This window comes from Takifugu rubripes, chromosome 16, assembly GCF_901000725.2.
Source record: "Takifugu rubripes chromosome 16, fTakRub1.2, whole genome shotgun sequence".
In the NCBI taxonomy this organism is placed as follows: Eukaryota; Metazoa; Chordata; class Actinopteri; order Tetraodontiformes; family Tetraodontidae; genus Takifugu; species Takifugu rubripes.
The window spans coordinates 13212927-13227529 of NC_042300.1; the positions used below are offsets into that span (position 1 = coordinate 13212927).

General features: G+C 49.1%; 5 protein-coding genes across 6 annotated transcripts in view; all 5 read right to left on the reverse strand.

Moving 5' to 3' along the window:
- c16h1orf198 (chromosome 16 C1orf198 homolog) overlaps positions 1-2542 on the reverse strand; it is a 2890-nt gene extending 348 nt beyond the window's left edge. The window contains exons 1-6 of the mRNA XM_003976252.3: positions 2191-2542; positions 1284-1334; positions 1119-1214; positions 868-1035; positions 471-794; positions 1-374 (exon numbers count right to left, since the gene is read on the reverse strand). The exon at positions 1-374 is cut by the window's left edge and continues 348 nt beyond it. Coding sequence (XP_003976301.2) covers positions 318-374; positions 471-794; positions 868-1035; positions 1119-1214; positions 1284-1334; positions 2191-2496 — 1002 coding nt within the window. The 5' untranslated portion in view covers positions 2497-2542 and the 3' untranslated portion in view covers positions 1-317. The remainder of the gene's footprint in view (positions 375-470; positions 795-867; positions 1036-1118; positions 1215-1283; positions 1335-2190) is intronic.
- Positions 2543-3451: 909 nt separating this feature from the next.
- On the reverse strand, positions 3452-5398 carry LOC115253067 (gap junction Cx32.2 protein-like). The gene is made up of 3 exons (XM_029849996.1): positions 5264-5398; positions 4703-4841; positions 3452-4480 (listed from the first exon to the last, which is right to left on the reverse strand). Exons 2-3 carry the CDS (start codon positions 4829-4831, stop codon positions 3869-3871), a joined length of 741 nt encoding a protein of 246 aa, XP_029705856.1. The 5' UTR covers positions 4832-4841; positions 5264-5398; the 3' UTR covers positions 3452-3868.
- Positions 5399-6454: 1056 nt separating this feature from the next.
- Positions 6455-8395, reverse strand: LOC101078651 (gap junction Cx32.2 protein). Its single transcript, XM_011617171.2, has 2 exons — positions 8296-8395; positions 6455-7688 (listed from the first exon to the last, which is right to left on the reverse strand). The coding sequence occupies exon 2, from the start codon at positions 7655-7657 to the stop codon at positions 6800-6802; it is 858 nt and encodes a 285-aa protein (XP_011615473.2). The 5' UTR covers positions 7658-7688; positions 8296-8395; the 3' UTR covers positions 6455-6799.
- Positions 8396-8457: 62 nt separating this feature from the next.
- Positions 8458-11289, reverse strand: LOC115253094 (gap junction Cx32.7 protein-like). Of its 2 annotated transcripts, XM_029850045.1 has the most exons (5): positions 11008-11289; positions 10283-10431; positions 9992-10177; positions 9802-9855; positions 8458-9677 (listed from the first exon to the last, which is right to left on the reverse strand). In XM_029850045.1, exons 2-5 carry the CDS (start codon positions 10409-10411, stop codon positions 9075-9077), a joined length of 972 nt encoding a protein of 323 aa, XP_029705905.1. In that variant the 5' UTR covers positions 10412-10431; positions 11008-11289; the 3' UTR covers positions 8458-9074. The 2 variants fall into 2 exon arrangements, with proteins under 2 accessions (XP_029705905.1, XP_029705906.1); XM_029850046.1 differs by lacking the exon at positions 9802-9855 and having other exon boundaries at positions 11008-11275.
- Positions 11290-11801: 512 nt separating this feature from the next.
- LOC101079106 (inactive hydroxysteroid dehydrogenase-like protein 1) lies at positions 11802-13908 on the reverse strand. The gene is made up of 5 exons (XM_003976249.3): positions 13484-13908; positions 12897-13339; positions 12702-12785; positions 12383-12529; positions 11802-12292 (listed from the first exon to the last, which is right to left on the reverse strand). The coding sequence occupies exons 1-5, from the start codon at positions 13701-13703 to the stop codon at positions 12221-12223; spliced, it is 966 nt and encodes a 321-aa protein (XP_003976298.2). The 5' UTR covers positions 13704-13908; the 3' UTR covers positions 11802-12220.
- Positions 13909-14603: the final 695 nt, after the last annotated feature.

Genomic DNA, 14603 nt, shown 5'->3' on the forward strand with positions numbered 1-14603 from the left:
CAGGGCCACAAAGCAAGTGAATATATATATATTTATCTGGCGTGTAAAGGATGAGGGGTCCTCGCGTGACATCACCGTGGGCCCGACGCGCTCGCCACGCACAACCGCTCACGACGTGAAACGACATCGGCTGCTGCCGGGAGAGTGAAGGTCGTGTGGGGGGGGCACAGACAACAAGCCCCCGCAGATCAATACGAGGAGAAAAGCTGGTCGGTTGGAGAGACGGTGAGGTGTAGATGTCTGTGGTCATGGCAACGCCGTCCTTGTGATGGTGGGGGGGCGCCAGCTCCTGAGCGTAGGGCATCCGGGCCGGGGGGTTACCAGTTGTCCAAAAAGTCAAATCCCGTCTTCAGGATGTTGCTGCTGGTGTTGAACTGAGGAGTGGGAGAGGGGGGGGGCATTTAAAGGACGTTTGTTTTAGGGTTAGTGTTGCCTGTGGAGGCAAATACGACCACCGTGGAGCAGCTCACCTGGGAAAAGGAGGGGCTGGACGGTAACCCCTCCTCATTCTTCTCCTTCTCCAGGTAGGTGGGGGTGCTGGGAGGCTTGGCCAAGACGTTGGAGGAGAACATCTCATCCAGGGTGTTGCTGACCGATGGCAGGGTGCTCTGAGAGCGCTCCCAGCCCCCGCTGGCCGCGGGCTCGCTGGCCGGCGGCGCCGCGCTCGGCGTGATGGAGATGGATGCCGGAGTGGCGCTGACGGCGCTGGCTGGGGGGGGCTGAGGAGCGGGGGGCTTGGGTGCTCTCTGCTTGGTGGATTTGGCAGGAGCGGGAGGGTCTGCCGGCTCGGACTCCTGAGAGAAGCAGGAAACAGAAGGATCAGTGAGCAAAGCGCTGAAAGTTGCTTTTCCAACCTTCCCTTCGTACTTGGCGCAGATATGAGGGGAGGGGCTTCTCCCCTTTCTCCAGGGACTTGATCTGGCTCGGGGTCAGCGACTGGAAATCAGGCTGCTCTCTCTCCAACTTGGACCTCTCGGCGCTGATCTTCCAGAAGGACGACTCCTCCTCCGGCTTGCGCGCCTCGCTGACAGACACCTTCCGTCACATCGATCAGGGTTGAGAATCTTAAACCAAATTAAAGCAACGAGAAGCAGCGCAGACGTGCACACGTGTCGCACCTTCGGCGTCGGTGTGACTCTTGCGGGTTTTGGGTCGGCCTGCAGGGTCGGAACTCCCTGATCCGCAGAACCCGACAGGCTGAATTCCAGCTGGCTCTGAAAGATGGAAGGACAGAATGTGGAGCTACTCCAGGAAGCCCTGATTCATAAATATGAATATTTCACCTTTGTTTCCCACGAAAAGGGGGCGGAATGCTCATCTTGCCAGGTAATGTCCTAAAGAAAAAGAGACCAGGAACGCAGCATGAGAGCTTCTATTGGTCGCACAAAACATTTAACACAATGGCAACATTTAGAACGCAGAGGAACGGTGACATCGTAAGAGTGGAATGTTCGCCTGTGGGCGGATGATCCCAGTCCTTTCAGAAATTAGTATAATATTGCTAATCTGTAATACAATTGCTAATATATAATATTGGGGGCTTTCTTGAGTCTGAAATGTTTTAAAGTATCTTCTTCAATGTTGCACACAAATATTGAATCCTGAAAGTCAAAAACGTGCCATTCTGACCAGCTTCACAGCCACATAAGCCTTATTCCAGAAACTGGAGCATGTTTCTGCTCGGTTCTGGACTAAACCTGACCTGACAGTTATAGAACATCGCTGTTCTGCAGGGGTCCGTTTATTCTCAAAGGTTCCTTTGATTTATGATGCTCTTATTGGGCTTTAAGCAACAAGAGCGACAAGAGAAAAAATGGAGCATTTTCCCACCGGCCAACTCGATATTATGTCGAGGTATATTAATAATAATAATAATAATAATAATAATAATAGTTCTGAGACATCTGCGTAAGAAACGAGTGAAATGCAGATCAGAGGAATAAATAAACAGGAGAAAAAATCTACTTTTACAAATAAGAGAGGCCATTTAGACCCCATCATCCTACATGCCGTCAGAATTTCGTGTTCTTTCCGCATTTAGAGTAAAATCCGTTGAGACCGCAGCAACATTCCAGGTCACATTCCAGTGACGTTCGCTGGGAATGCTACGCGGCTAGTTAGCATCTCTAGCACCGCCGACCAAATCTCCCAAATATCCATCAACTAGCCACTCGATTGGTTTTTTAGTACCTCTTCGCCGAAATGGACGATTTTTTGTCCCGTTTCGATCTTGAGTTTGGGGTAACAGTCCACATCTTCCCGGTCGATTCTGTGCATCGCGTATCGGGCTCGGATGTGAGGATCCACGATCCCGCTGTCGATGGCGTTTTCCTGCTCCTGCGGCGTCATCTTCTCCCAGGTCGGCCCGTGTCTGGCTTTGATTCGCTCGCGCTCCTGCATTATTTTCCTCGCCATCGAGTTTATGGAGGAGAAGTATTCGAATTTGATTTTCTCCATCCTTTGAGCACTCAGCCCAGCCATGGTTGCGGCGGCCATCTTTGGCTGCTTCCAGCTGTTGTTGTTATTGTGCGGCGGTGTCGGAAGTGGGCGGTGCCTCCTGTCCATCTGCGCCGGTGCTGCCCCCTGGCGGCGCGGAGACCGAGATGCAACCGACCAGAAACAGACAGTAGAGCAACGTGTTGGAGCGACATCTGCGTCGGTGCTGCCCCCTGGCGGCGCGGAGACCGAGATGCAACCGACCAGAAACAGACAGTAGAGCAACGTGTTGGAGCGACATCTGCGTCGGTGCTGCCCCCTGGCGGCGCGGAGACCGAGATGCAACCGACCAGAAACAGACAGTAGAGCAACGTGTTGGAGCGACGTCGGAGTTTAACAGCGACGATCAAAGCAACGAGAAGGTCTAAACACGGACTTTATCCTGACGTTTTTACTATTGTGAAGGTTAATAAAACACTACAGCGATCATCATCTCCTAGAGGTGAATGTAACGCAGAAAAACACGACGCAGACTTTATTTATATGGTAATAACAACAACAACAATAATAATAATCGTTAAATGCAAATTGGATATAAATAAATACTACATATCAGATACTTTGACGTTAAAAAGATGCCACGATAAATTCCAGCAAAATAAAAATGTGGTGCATTTAACCCTATTCAATAAATGATGATGTGGCAAAAGGATGCGGATGGGAATAAAATGATGTATTAAAATATTCACATTTATTCACATCTCGTGTTTACTCAGAATTTCTTGAACTATTTGAATAGTTTTGTTTTTATCAATCATGTTCAGAATTATGAGGGGAACTAATTAATGGGTGAAATGTCTCATTAAAAACCCAACTTTTGACCTCTAGCTACTGGGATAAAAAACGAAATCTCTATTACAATTATTGTTATTACAATTACAAGTGTAGTTCAAAAATGAAGTTACCTTTAATCCCAAATGTGTATTTAGTTTGTGACAGTGACAACACAAGCAGCCACATTTGAAGGCTTTATTTAGAACAACTGTAATGCAACAATAAATGCAAAAACTGGAACAACAGGAATAAGCAGCAATGTAAAATGAACAGTTTCGTGAAACGAGCGCAAAATCCGTTGAGAAAATTGAAATCAAATTTTTCGGGCCCTTCAGGGTCTCAGGCCACAGCGTCCGTTTTAAACGTCACTTCAATCACAGGTTCATTCTGATATAAATATTAAACAAAAGAAGAAAAAACCCACAGAAAATACATATGAATCACTTTCTTTTTTCAGTTTTTGTAGATTTTCTGTACTTCTTTAATTTCTGTGATTTACAAGGATTGTAAAAAAAAACACTGTTTTATTTATATATCGGAGAGTAAAAATGAATAAACAGGTAAAACGGTGAGAGCAACGACAGCGTTGGGGGAACCGCTAGGCCTTGCTCTCACTGTTGAAGTGTGGGTGAATGGCAAGAGACAAAGCCGGAAGACTTTTGGACCTTTTCTTTAAGCGGAAATGCAACAAGTAAAAGAGTTCTGCTACATTCAGTAAAAGCGAAGCACAAGAGACTGCGAGCATGAAGAGGATGAAGATGGTCTTCTCGGTGGGACGGGACATAAAACACTCCACGGTGAAGGGGCAGGGGGCCCGGGAGCAGACCACCTTAGGGTCCATAATGAACCCGTACAGGTAATACTGCCCCACGATGAAGGCGATCTCCAGGATGATTCGGAAAAATATGGAGGTTATGTAGGTGCCCAGAAGGTTGCCCTTCAGCTCCACGTGGCCTTTCTCATCAGAGTACTTGGGGTACTTGGCAAGGTTGCTCTGACTGTGAGTCTTCATGTATTCTCTCATCTTATTCTCTTTGTGGATGACGTGCAGGACGTGTCCCAGGTAGACCAGCGTGGGTGTGGTGACGAAGATGATCTGGAGGACCCAGAATCGAATGTGCGAGATCGGGAAGGCGTGATCGTAGCAGACGTTCTTACAGCCGGGCTGCTTGGTGTTACAGATCATATTGGACTGCTCATCGCCCCAAACCTGCAGGATCCACAGAAGTCAAACAACCTCTATTGAACCAAGAGGAAAGAGCTGAGGAACATCAGCAGGAAAAGGCTGTCAGCCTCAGAAGCTGTCAGCCAGATTTGCATGAACAACGGTGGCCACTAGAGGGCGCGTTTTCTCCAAGACACAGCCCCACACCCCAAAATAAGTATAAATGCATAAGTATGACTTAAACAATATATGCATGCGGACACTGACCTTATCAGCTCCAGCTCCAATAATCATGATCCTGAAGATGAAGACCACGCTGAGCCAGACCTTCCCGATGACAGAGGAATGAGACTGGACCTTGTCCAGCAGAGAGGACAGAAAGCTCCACTCACCCATGGTGCAGGATCTGAGCAACAAACGCCAGCCTCATTCACCCGAGCTCATGTGGTCACAACATATTATATCACCCCGATGCATCAAATCAGCCCCAACGTTTACAGTCGGACCCCTAAATAGGAATCATTTCAAACATTCCTGGTGGTGACCCAGTAACTGGAGCTCCCTAACCCTAACCCTAACCCTAACCCTAACCCTAACCCTAACCCTAACCCTAACCCTAACCCTAACCCTAACCCTAACCCTCACACGAATCTTCAGCCACAACAACGACAATGTCAGACAGAATCAAGAACTTCACAAAAGTTACGTCACGTTAAAAGAAAAACCGGTTCTTTTGTTCCATTTTGGTTCCATGGTTCCACTATATTCATCATTTTACAACACGGGTATTTTTCAGATGATCCCAAACCCCAATAAAGCCTCTCTTACCCGACACGAAAGGGCCCCTGGGCGGAAACACAGAGCGGCTCGCGGGCGCAGGAGCACTGTGCCGGTCCCACCACGGCACCTTGAACTTTAGCTGGGATGGCGTTGCGCAAGAGCTGGACGGGTCACGTTGCCGGGACATCTGAAAATGATAAAAGGTCGGTGTTGACAGATTTTGGCAGAGCGCCGGCAGGATTGTGCAGGTTAATGATTGTCAGGGCCGTAAAGCTGAAGGTTTCCTGAGACTCCTGTAATTGATCACTATTATCACAGGGTAGGTAATTAATGGTAGTTAATCAGAGCGGATCATTCCTATTTCATAGAGGATCATTTCATCTTGATCATTATAAAACTCTCCAGTACAGAACATTTGATCAGGACTCAAAGGGCACCAACATCTGTATTTATGATATGGATCCGATACGTAGATCAGAACTCTTTCTGTGTGTTTATGTGTGTGTGTGTACAGCTACATGATGAGTAGCAAAATACTGATTCTACTAGCAAAGCGAGGACAGGATAGTGAAGTGGGGACATTCTGGCTGGTCCCCACAACTTCAAGGGACCGTTTGAGGGAGAAGACGTGGCTCAAAGGTTGAGGAAGGGTTTGGGTTTAGGTTGTGGTTGGGGGTGAGCTGGGATGTTAGAGTTAGGGGGCGAGCCGGGTCATGTCTCTATAGAGGTAGAAATACAAGGATGTGTGTGGGGGTGTGTGGGTGTGTGTGCGTGTGTGTGGGTGTGTGTGTGTGAGAGAGAGAGAAAATATTAGATTTAGATGAGAAAATCTGGTTTCATACATTCTTTTGCTGAGGGAATCTGAATTTCTTCTTGCTTTCTGGGCCTCGCAGAGATTTATGATTAAATTTGAACATTCTTACATTCTCATCCATTAAAAATGACTGAATTTAAAAGCTAATATGTAACGCTATTGCCGCCACCTCCCTGATACTCAGATAAAGCCATTTTGGCTTTAATGATTAATCAAGGTGACTCCCTGTTCTCTTTTCTCCATATATTGATCTTTCCCAAGTTTGTGTATTGCGTCTGTCTGTGATTGACATTTTCTGGAGGAATCAGATATGAAATTCATTTCAAACTTTGGGATTCAACTCTCCCAGCTCATTATTGACGCTCCTGCGGCGGATATTTGATGTGCGTCACCTCGATATCATCACCACAGACGAGACGAGTCCATTTTCCATCCAAATGTTCATTTATTTAGAAACTATAAAACTTCTGCCTTGGCAGTAAAAACAACCTCTTCAGTAGAATCATCATCATCATCATCATCATCATCATCATCATCATCATCATCATCATCATGAGGGATCAACATGGCAATAAGTTAAAGGACACGTTCACAACTGGGCCCTGGTGAGATCCCCGTACAGATTAGCATGTTAGCAGAACATAAACACACTTTGGATTTGTTCGATGGGCTGAGAATGAAGCCGACGTCCCCAACGTGGCTCCACAGACACTCGCGGGGTCAGAAGCACATATAGGACACTTGAATGCTGGCGTGGGTCTGACGAAGGGTTAATGGCGCAGCAGCTGCGTCTCCTCCTTGGCGCCATCCAGGTTCCCGCCGATGCTCTGACCGCGTTCTTTCTCCAGGTTTATCTTGTTCTGCATGAGCGCATCGTCCACCGTCGGCCATTTGGGAGCGGGCAGGGTGGCGGGGTGTTCCGCCGACGTGAGCTTCTGTGCGCGGGACCTGGAGGCACATTTGAGCCTGGTGCACAGGAGGTAGAGCACCTCGACCACGTTGAGGAGCAGGGAGACGCAGGCCACCACCAACATGAAGATGATGAAGATGGTCTTCTCGGTGGGACGGGACATGTAGCACTCCACGGTGAAGGGGCAGGGCTCCCTGGAACAAGGGAACATTGGCACCATGATGAAGCCGTACAGGTAGTACTGGCCCACGATGAAGGCCGCCTCGATGAGGATCTTGAACACGAGCTGGGTCAGGTAGCTCCCCAGCAGGTTTCCTTTGATCTTCACCTTCCCTTTTTCGTCAGTGTACTTGGGCACCTTGAGCAGGCGGCTCCCGCCGGGGCTCAGCAGCTTCTCCCTCAGCTTGTTCTCCTTGTGGATGATGTGCATGGCGTGGCCCAGGTACACCAGCGTCGGCGTGGACACGAAGATGATCTGGAGGACCCAGAAGCGAATGTGCGAAATTGGGAAGGTCCAGTCGTAGCAGACGTTCTCGCAACCGGGTTGCTGAGTGTTGCAGATGAAACCCGACTGCTCGTCGCCCCAAACGCTCTCGGCGCCGGCGCCCAAAACCATGATCCTGAACAGGAAGAGGACGCTCATCCAGATCTTTCCGATGACCGTGGAGTGGGACTGGACTTTGTCCAGCAAGGACGATAAGAATCCCCAGTCTCCCATCTTGGTGTCTGATATCAGGCAATATTCTGTGCTGGGAAACACAAGAAGAAATTTGTTTCTCAGTGATCATTCTGGGATGTTCAGCTTAAAGGGGTCCGTGGACGGACGTCCATCTATGTCCTCCATGTCCTCCCACACATGGTTTCACACAGCTTTTCCATTAAAATGATTAAAACACACAGACACAGCTGAGACGTTCACGAACCCTCCGGTCGATACGCTGCCGTGTTAAAAATGGCTAATTTGTCCCTCTTTTACGACGTGGTTAAGGCAGCGTGCCTCTGCCCCATGAACCCTTCACCTATGGTCAATAATTCCTACAAAATCAACATGAGCATAGCTTAAATCCAGACTCTAAAGCCTCACGCCAATGAGACGTGAATATTTTTCCAAAAATATGATTGAAAGCATAAAAATAATAACTTCTACGAATTTAAACATCTCAGAACTTCTAAGAATCTACTAAAAAAGACTTAATTGAGTCTCAGATAAAGAAAGGAGGGAAAATTGTTTCTCTAAAAAGCCCCAAATCTTAATATAAAGATTGTAAAGTTTCTTTCCAAGCAGCATCTAAGTTAGCATCTAATAAGACAGTGAATAAGAGCGAAGAGCCCGGAGGAGCCAGAGATGCTTCCTACCTGCTGACCTGCTCAGGAAGGACTCGCAGCCGCTCGCTGAATCCCTAATGTCGAGGTGGACCTTGGATACGAGTGGCTGGAGGTCAGGGATTGCACAACTGGCGTGAGCGCCGTCACGTTGTGCAGACGATGGCGGAGGCGTGTAATAATTGACAACCACACTGTTGTTATTACACTTTAATGACTCAGAAGCTTAAAAATGCAGGCAAAGAAGTTGAGATTAAAAATGCACCTGAAGATTATTTGATTTCACAAATTTTCACTTTGTTTTTTCTTGATCAGTTTATAATTGATTGTAAGAAATAGTTAAAGCTGGATGAGAAAAGAGCTGGCAGAGCTTTCCTCTGCCCCCTGGTGGTGGGTTGCAGTAGCAACGTCTTGAATTTCCTTTAGACGTACGATCGGCTTCCTTAAGTTTCTGTGTATTGGTGTATTTCTGATTAAGCTCGTTTGTCTCTGCAGCTTCCGTCCATCTTTGGGAGTCACATCAGAATTGTCACCATTTTTATAGCGAATGTTACAAATTGATGAAAATCAGACCATGACATCATCAAAAGCACAGAAATGCATTGTTTTATATATACATCAATTAAAAAAACTGAAAAATGACAAACCATAATGATCATATAATGTAGCTGTAGCGAGCAATGCTAATAAAAGAGCATTTTCGGCTAGTTTAAAGCTCTCCTTCCATGTAACGTGGAACTATTTGAATAAGCTGCCCCCCCCCCAGTGCCCCAGTGCCCCAGCGGGTCAGATAAAGGGCGTGGCTCCGTCCGTCAGATACGGACCTCCCCCTTGCTCTTGCTGTCAGGTGAGATGATACTGGGGACCTCGTTGGCCCCGCCGGTGATCCTCTTCCCCCCCCTCTGCTCTTTATGCTGCTCCAGCTCCAGGTTGATACAATTTTGGATCATCTCATCGGAGATTTTGAAAGCTTTCCTTCCCGAAACCGGGGGCGTCACGGGCGTCACCGTGTAGTCCTGCCTCCTCGCCATGCACTCCTTCGTCGCTTTCACGCACAGGTAGAACAGCTCCACCAGGCTGAGGGCCAGGGAGACGACTGCCGCCACCAGCATGAACCAGATGATGACCGACTTCTCCGTAGGCCTGGACAGGAAGCAGTCCACCTTGTGGGGGCAGGGGTGGCGCTGGCAGACGTAGCGAGAGTCCAGGGTGAAGCCAAAGAGGAAGTACTGGCCGGCGATGAAGACAACTTCCAGGAGGATCTTGGCCAGCAGGTGGAAGGTGTAACTGCGCAGGAGGCGGCCGCGGATGCTGATCTTGCCAGAGCTTTTGATGTACTTGGGAACTTTGTAGGTCCTGAGGAACAGACACGCCTGAGCATCCAACTCGGCCTGTTTCTTCATCTTTTCCTTCTCCTTTGAAGAAATCAGAGCGTGATGGATTAATACAAAAAAGCAAAATTCTGCCGTAAAGCTGCGTTACCAGGTTACCGCTAAAAACTAACTAGCTCAAGTTAACCGCCACCTGAACTTTATTTACATGGCGTCCGCTACAGCCGAGCTGGTCTCTAGGAGCTTTGCAGAATCCCAGAGCCTGACCTCCGGAGAAGCAACAGTGGCAGGAAAAACGTCCGTTAACAGGCAGAAACCTCCTACAGGACCGCACGTCTCTGTTGCTAACAGCAAAACATGAGCCTTTTTCAGCAGGTGAGTCTAAATCAAGCTTCTACCTTCTTCTCAATGTGGATCACGTGGAGGACGTGGCCGAGGTAGAGCAGCTTCGGCGTCGCTATGGCAATAATCTGAAGAAACCAGAAGCGCACGTGAGAGATGGGGAACGCGAGGTCGTAGCAGACGTTCTCACAGCCCGGCTGCTGAGTGTTGCAGACAAAGTCAGACTGCTCATCACCCCACACCTGGACAGATGTGAGAGCAGAGGTGAGACACAAATACACCTGTGGAGGCACAGACAACAGGAAGACTTCCCTAGCCCGTGCAGAGAGGTGAGGGCGTGATCAGACCTTGTCGGCGGCGGTCTGCAGCACCAGGATGCGGAAGACAAAAAGCACGGTGAGCCAAACCTTGCCCAGAACTGTGGAGTGACTCTGCACTTTATCCAACAGGCGGCCCAACAAATCCCACTCGCCCATTTCAGCCGTGGATCTGCTTCCTGAGGGAGAAAGTGAGGCGTGAGAGGCTTCATCAGGAGGGGCTCGTGCACCTCCAGGGAATCCTTGAACGCTTTGTTCCTCCTGAACTGGATGTTCCGTGGAGGCGATACAGGAATCATTGTTGGCTGGAAAGTCAGGACAGACAGCAGCGATTCCTAGCAAGGACACTGGGAGTTTGTTGGGAGTTTTCTGATAGGAGGCGCAGCTGCTGATTTGGAGGCTACACAACAGGGAAGCTTCACCCTGGTTGACACCAGGCGAGGCTCAAACAGGCTGCCAGGACAAAATGGAGGCAAAGAATTCAAATCATCCTTTGTTCCTTTTAAATCACAGTAACATCCCAGATTTTCGCTGTCGACCACCACGAGTTTAATTCGATTTTACTTGTTGTTCCGAAGCGTCATCACACATTTCTGCCGACGGCAACGTTGTGCCACCTTTCAGGAACCTTCGGTGTTCAGATGATACCACAGAGTTCCATCTCCACATTCAGCTGCAACCTAAAACCTGAGATGTGATAAAACTGGACAAAAGTCCCATCACAGCCCACAGAGCTGCTGACTTCACCCACTTACCTGAACAAACGCTGGAGAAGAGCTGTGAGCAGGGAGCGTGTGTGGAGGTGCACCAGGCGCCCGAGTGAAGAAACAGTCATTGTTTGGTGGACAACTTATCTCGAAGGACACTGAGGAAGAGCTCCCAACAAATCAAAAGTCTGGAATAATGGAAACACGCTTCCATCCCAGTCATGGCCGCTGTCAGCTGGTCGGTCCCTGAGAGCCGGACCCTGGTGTTCCGGATCAGGTCCTTGCTGCCCCTCAGGGACGGCTGAAGGCCGAGGTCAATAACTGGCCAATGAAGAACCCTTGTTGCTATGGAAACGTATAAAATCAAGAGTTGTCTTTATCCGCATTGCTGTCAATGTAAGAAGTTTGACCCCTATCTAAAATATATAATATATAGAAGCTTCTGAACTCTATCATATATTCTAGTTTTAAGAATATTTACTTGCAGTTATATATCTTTTTTTATTTTGGTATTTTTCCACAACTGTATCCTCCCTCACGTTTCAGCATGAAATCCATTCATGCCGCCTGGATCACGGAAACCAGCTTCCCACGGGGGGGGGGGGCTGAAGTCCGCCATGGCGTCGGCTCGGTGACGCCCATCATTCACGCCCACCTGGCGGCGGTAGCTCAGTGTGGGTCCTCGGTGTAACCCCAAAGCACCTTCAGACCACTGCTGAGGTGCCCTTGAGCCAGGCACAGAGGCCCCTGTGATGAGCTGGCAACTCATCCAGGGGTGTAACCTGCCCCCCCCCCCTCCCAGAAATGGATCTGAACACGGCATCAGTGACCGACAGCAAATGATGTGACATCTGTCCACTTTAATGCAAAGCTTTATTTTCCTACAAGATACTTCACAGATGCTGTCCAGTGCTTTAAACTGCTGCACACACACACACACACACACACACACACACACACGCACGCACACACACACACACACACACACACACACACACACAATAACATCCCATAATTGCCATCTTGGACGCCAACAGATGAAACAGATGGTGTTTCTAGATGAAATGTCTGCACATGTCTGATCTCCTCATGATCAAAACCTACAAACCTACGGTGGGAACAGGTTCCCGGGTGACGGCAGTCAGGCAGCGTCAGGTTGTCAGGAATCTATAGTAATAATATAATATATAATCTGTAATAAAAGGAGTGTGGGAGAGTAACACAGCCAGCTCTGCTGCCAAAAGACAGGTGATGCTGATGTTCAGCACGAGCCGACGAGCATCCGTGATCCAAACACCCAGATCCATTCCGGAACACATTTCATGAGTCTCCACTGTGAAGTTGAAGCAGAGAGAAGCAGAAGTTATACAGACGTGCTGACTTTTCTCAACACAGGTGGAGTGTTCACAGGTTGGGCGGTGACCTGCAGGGTGTGGGGCCAGTAGCCTGTGGTCCTGCTGGAGACGCCCAGAGTGGAGATGGCATGGCGAGCGTAGACCTCCGGCTTCGGTGTGAACCAGCCTGAACGTGTGCAGCTTGATGATGAAGGCTGGTGCTCAGGCAAAGCAAGCTACCCACAAAAGCAAGCAAGCGCGTCAATAGATGCAGACGCGGTCTGATCGTCCGCCTGGAGGATTCCCACTAAATTAAAGGGTCTGAAACCGACGACACCAGCAGCTATCTTAGCAAAATACCCCAGAAATAGATTTGGTTTTTTAAAACCCCCCAATGAGAAAACGTACCTGGAAAGGAGTCAGACTTTGAACAAAGATGCCGGCGTCGCTGTACTCAAAGTGAAGAGCTCTTGACAGCTGATCCAGGTAGCCCTAAAGACGACGGGAGACAACTGTTGGGATCACAGAGGTGCACGCAGACACAGGAATGCCTGACAGCCCGTGGTCTGGCCCGATATCAGCCGATATCCCGGCGTAACTCACAGTGGAGGCGGTCAGCGTCACTCGTGCAGGCAGAGGTCTGCAGCAGGCGCTGGACGAGATGTTGACCACCGCTCCTCTGCTGCGCTCCACCATCCCCGGCAGCACCAAGCGCACCATCAGAGTAGCCGAGGCGATGGTGTTATTCACCAACTCCAACAGGTGCTGCTCTGGTGTCTCTAACAGGTTCTGGGAGGGCAGGGGGTGACCCACGCAGTTCACCAGGAAGCCAATGTCTTTACCCCTCAGGGCTTCTTTGATGGGTTTACAGGCCGCCTGGTCCAAGGGGAAGTCGGTTTGGGCGACAACGGCTTCCACTCCGTAGCTGTGCATGAGCGATGAAGCAATGTCAGCGAGGGCTGGGTGATCGGGACCCACTAAAATGATGCAGACACCGTTCCGGGCCAGCTCCTCTGCATATGCTCTGGCCACAGGTTCTGATACACCTGGAAGAAGGTGACACCTCCGGTCAGTGGTGACGACAGTATCAAAGCATCTGGCAAAGACCAGTGAACAATAGTGCTTTGCACAAACAGCCTGACGAGCAAATCTACAACGTGAAGTAATTTTCTTCCCTGTTGCATTCGTACCATTGATCACAGCCCAGTCTCCGAATCTTTGGGTTAACCTCTTGGTCGGGATCATTCTTGGCAGGAAATGCACCCTGACCATGGTGCAGCAGTCTCTCAGGAGCAGAACAGCTGTGCCAGCCGCGTAAAGAGCCCCGACCAGGGCCAGGGTTTCATAGTAAAAACTGCACGATCGAGAAATTTCTCTGTACAAAAGCTGGAAGCTGTCAACCGCCGCCATAGTAGCGCAGCCACTGTTTTTAAAGGGCGTCCGTGGTTAAATCTGAGGGAATTAATGCTAACTACGACCAACGGCGTTTTAAGAAAACATTTCCCCTGACCCACTTAACAATCTTCTCATGAACTTTCAACTACACCAGAAACAACATGTAAAAACTGTCGTCAGTGCCTGATCTGTACCCGGAACACGAGCTGCTCCACATCCCTTCTGCGCATGCGCGGAACTGTGCGCACGCGCAGATGTGACTGATTTGTATTCGTCATGAAGTCTGTGTAAATTCTCAGTCATCCAGGTCATTGTATCCAAGGTAGTTTTCTCTGTCAACTGGACTGGGTTTCTTCTCTTGAAGACGTTTCGCCTTCTATCCAGAAGGCTTCTTCAGTTCTGAAATCGCTTGGGAGAGAGCTTGAAAATATATAGCCCCTGTGGACCATTTGCATGCTAATGATCCGGGTGGTCACCTGAGAGTCGTTAGCAGGACACAAGTTGGGAGTGATCAGAACCCTCCAACACCGGGCCAGAGAAATACCCACCACATCCCAAGGCAGAAAGAAGGAACAGGACCACATTAAGACAGCTCTCAAAACATGTGGCTACCCAGACTGGGCCTTCACCAGGACCTCAAGAAAGCGAGACCTCAGCGAAGGAGAGGAGGAGAGAAACAAACGTCGCAGCGTTTCCATCCCCTACCTGTCTGGAGTCTCGGAGAAGTTTAGGAGGATCCTCCAGAAACACGACATACCGGTTCATTTCAAACCCAGCAACACTCTCAGACAGAGGTTAGTACACCCAAAGGACAAGACACCAAGACCCAAACAAAGTAATGTTGTCTATGCTGTACAGTGCCAGGAGGAATGCAAGGAACTGTACATTGGGGAAACCAAACAACCTCTCCACAGA

Coding starts and splice junctions, on each gene's coding strand:
- LOC115253067 (XM_029849996.1), bottom strand. CDS start 4,831: ATGGGTGAGTGGAGCTTTCTGTCCTCTCTGCTGGACAAGGTCCAGTCT. Junction 4,481..4,702: donor TTGGAGCTGGAGCTGATAAG/GTCAGTGTCCGC, acceptor TGGATCCTGCAG/GTTTGGGGCGATGAGCAGTC.
- LOC101078651 (XM_011617171.2), bottom strand. CDS start 7,657: ATGGGAGACTGGGGATTCTTATCGTCCTTGCTGGACAAAGTCCAGTCC.
- LOC115253094 (XM_029850045.1), bottom strand. CDS start 10,411: ATGGGCGAGTGGGATTTGTTGGGCCGCCTGTTGGATAAAGTGCAGAGT. Junction 9,856..9,991: donor TGATCCACATTGAGAAGAAG/GTAGAAGCTTGA, acceptor TCCGGAGGTCAG/GCTCTGGGATTCTGCAAAGC. Junction 9,678..9,801: donor TCGGCTGTAGCGGACGCCAT/GTAAATAAAGTT, acceptor ATTTCTTCAAAG/GAGAAGGAAAAGATGAAGAA.
- LOC101079106 (XM_003976249.3), bottom strand. CDS start 13,703: ATGGCGGCGGTTGACAGCTTCCAGCTTTTGTACAGAGAAATTTCTCGA. Junction 12,786..12,896: donor TGACGCTGACCGCCTCCACT/GTGAGTTACGCC, acceptor CGTCGTCTTTAG/GGCTACCTGGATCAGCTGTC. Junction 12,530..12,701: donor AAAGTCTGACTCCTTTCCAG/GTACGTTTTCTC, acceptor TTTTGTGGGTAG/CTTGCTTTGCCTGAGCACCA.